At 36.3% G+C, this 2,374-nt stretch overlaps 1 protein-coding gene across 1 annotated transcript; it reads left to right on the top strand.

Moving 5' to 3' along the window:
* Positions 1 to 218: 218 nt before the first annotated feature.
* Positions 219 to 2,069, top strand: LOC137416621 (uncharacterized). The gene is made up of 5 exons (XM_078768876.1): positions 219 to 304; positions 401 to 640; positions 1,113 to 1,289; positions 1,437 to 1,608; positions 1,761 to 2,069. The coding sequence occupies exons 1-5, from the start codon at positions 261 to 263 to the stop codon at positions 2,067 to 2,069; spliced, it is 942 nt and encodes a 313-aa protein (XP_078625002.1). The 5' UTR covers positions 219 to 260.
* The last annotated feature ends 305 nt before the right edge of the window (positions 2,070 to 2,374 follow it).

Raw genomic sequence — 2,374 nt, 5'->3', positions numbered from 1 at the left:
CCAGTGATTCTCTCAACCTCTTGAATCTGATATTTTTCAAATTCGTTATGTTTTCCATTTATATACCAAGGTTGATTACACCTCCACTCTTTAGTCTGGTTGATACTTGGTTCTATCATTTATGGTGAAACATTGCATCATCTTTTGTTGAGCCAGTTGCCAACGTGGCACAGGATGACTCAGCCATGACTCAGCCTTGCCAATGTCGCAGCCTTGCCTATAAAGGCTCTAACCACACCTTGCTTTTTTAAACACACGTTATGTTTCTCTGGAGGATGGAGGATGAAGCTTTATCAGAAGACAGGTAAGTTTTTTTTTGTTCTCACGATTAATTATTCATTGTCTTATATGGAACATCATTAACAGCCTCTCAATAATTATTGTTTTTTCTCTTTTACAGTATATCTTTATCAAAGCTGGTAATTGATGTTGAAAATGAAGTCAATGATTATCACCAACAAAGGGAGGATCTGAATGAAACGCTTAAAGAATTCACTGAAGTTCGGAGGGGTCTTCATAATGAGATGGTTGAATGTTTGAACAGCCTCTCTCACCCATTAATATTACCCAAAGCTGTCTCTACAAATGAACAAATGACTGACAACGAATTAAACACCTTGTTTGGGATGTTATGTGAGAGGTAAGATATATGATTAATTCTTCACAAACTTTGATACTGTGTGTATGTGTGTTATTAAACGGTTTGGTTGATACTTGGATACTGTCTTGCGATTTTGATATCACCAGTGAGTTGGTATTTAAATGTCAACTGTTTGTTTTATTTCAGCATTAAAAGCCAACCAAACAACATGAACTTTGACGATGAAACCAATGATTTATCACCAACAAAGGGAGGATCTGAATGAACCCCTTACAGAATTACCTGGAGTTCCGAAGGATGATGATAGATCAATAGCAGAGACAATAGATGAGATCGATGACTTCATAAAGACCTGGGATTTGAGGTAAGATATATGATTAATTCTTCACAAACTTTGATACTGTGTGTATGTGTGTTATTAGACGGTTTGGTTGATACTTGGATACTGTCTTGCGATTTTGATATCACCAGTGAGTTGGTATTTAAATGTCAACTGTTTGTTTTATTTCAGCATTAAAAGCCAACCAAACAACATGAACTTTGACGATGAAACCAATGATTATCACCAACAAAAGGAGGATCTGAATGAACCCCTTACAGAATTACCTGGAGTTCCGAAGGATGATGATAGATCAATAGCAGAGACAATATATGAGATCGATGACTTCATAAAGACCTGGGATTTGAGGTAAGATATATGATTAATTCTTCACAAACTTTGATACTGTGTGTATGTGCGTTATTAAACGGTTTGGTTGATACTTGGATACTGTCTTGCGATTTTGATATCACCAGTGAGTTGGTATTTAAATGTCAACTGTTTGTTTTATTTCAGCATTAAAAGCCAACCAAACAACATGAACTTTGACAATGAAACCAATGATTATCACCAACAAAAGGAGGATCTGAATGAACCCCTTACAGAATTACCTGGAGTTCCGAAGGATGATGATAGATCAATAGCAGAGATGATAGTTGGGAGGAGTGTCAACTCATTCCCTGGCCAAGTGAGTTTAAAATTTTCATCTTACAATGTGTGTAGTATAAATGGAGTTTCTCATTTATGGTCTTAGACTGCCCTCGTGTGGTTTTGGGATGGCACGGCAGGCAAATACTGTGTTTGGTGAATTTAATTTAAAATCCCTTTTGTGCCTTGCAGACACAAAATAAATTGGTGAAGTTAACATGGGAGACAACATTATGTTGGATTGCCTTGGAAGAAACTGGATTTATGGGAGAAACTGAATTTATACCTCGTGAAAAATGTTTTATTATAATTTTTATGTTTTTAATGTTATTTAATAATTTTGATTTTATTACTGTATTTATACCACATGATACCTTGGAAGAAACTGAATTTATGGAAGAAACTGAATTTATACCTCGTGAAAAATGTTTTATTATAATTTTTATGTTTTTAATGTTATTTAATAATTTTGATTTTATTACTGTATTTATACCACACTAGGACGTGCCCGTACGTGGGTGCCCGTTCCTTGCCAAAAAAAAAAAAAAAAAAAAATTTGTGTAGGGGTGTGTGTGTGTAAACATCCTAGGGCGTGCCCGTACGTGGGTGCAAAAAAACATGCGTGCAAACAACAACAAAAAAAAACTTTGAAACCACGTGGCAGTAACGACCACAGAACCCCCCCCCCCTCTATTTACATGAATGGTTTGGTCCATTCACAACGACCACAGAACCCCCCCCTCTATTTACATGAAATGGTTTGGTCCAAAGCGAACGGCTTGCGGAGTTTGGTAAAGAAATCGCCA

The sequence above is a fragment of the Myxine glutinosa genome, unplaced genomic scaffold (assembly GCF_964187855.1).
Source record: "Myxine glutinosa unplaced genomic scaffold, kmMyxGlut1.1 SCAFFOLD_639, whole genome shotgun sequence".
Classification (NCBI taxonomy): domain Eukaryota; kingdom Metazoa; phylum Chordata; class Myxini; order Myxiniformes; family Myxinidae; genus Myxine; species Myxine glutinosa.
Note: the sequence above shows the minus strand (reverse complement) of the source record. Positions and strands in the feature narration are given on the sequence as shown.

Bases quoted from the DNA above. Each gene is read 5' to 3' on its own strand.
- LOC137416621 (XM_078768876.1), top strand. From the start codon at position 261: ATGTTTCTCTGGAGGATGGAGGATGAAGCTTTATCAGAAGACAG. The intron at 1,290-1,436 runs GTAAGATATATG...GTTTTATTTCAG, and splicing joins ATAAAGACCTGGGATTTGAG to CATTAAAAGCCAACCAAACA. The intron at 1,609-1,760 runs GTGAGTTTAAAA...TGTGCCTTGCAG, and splicing joins TCAACTCATTCCCTGGCCAA to ACACAAAATAAATTGGTGAA.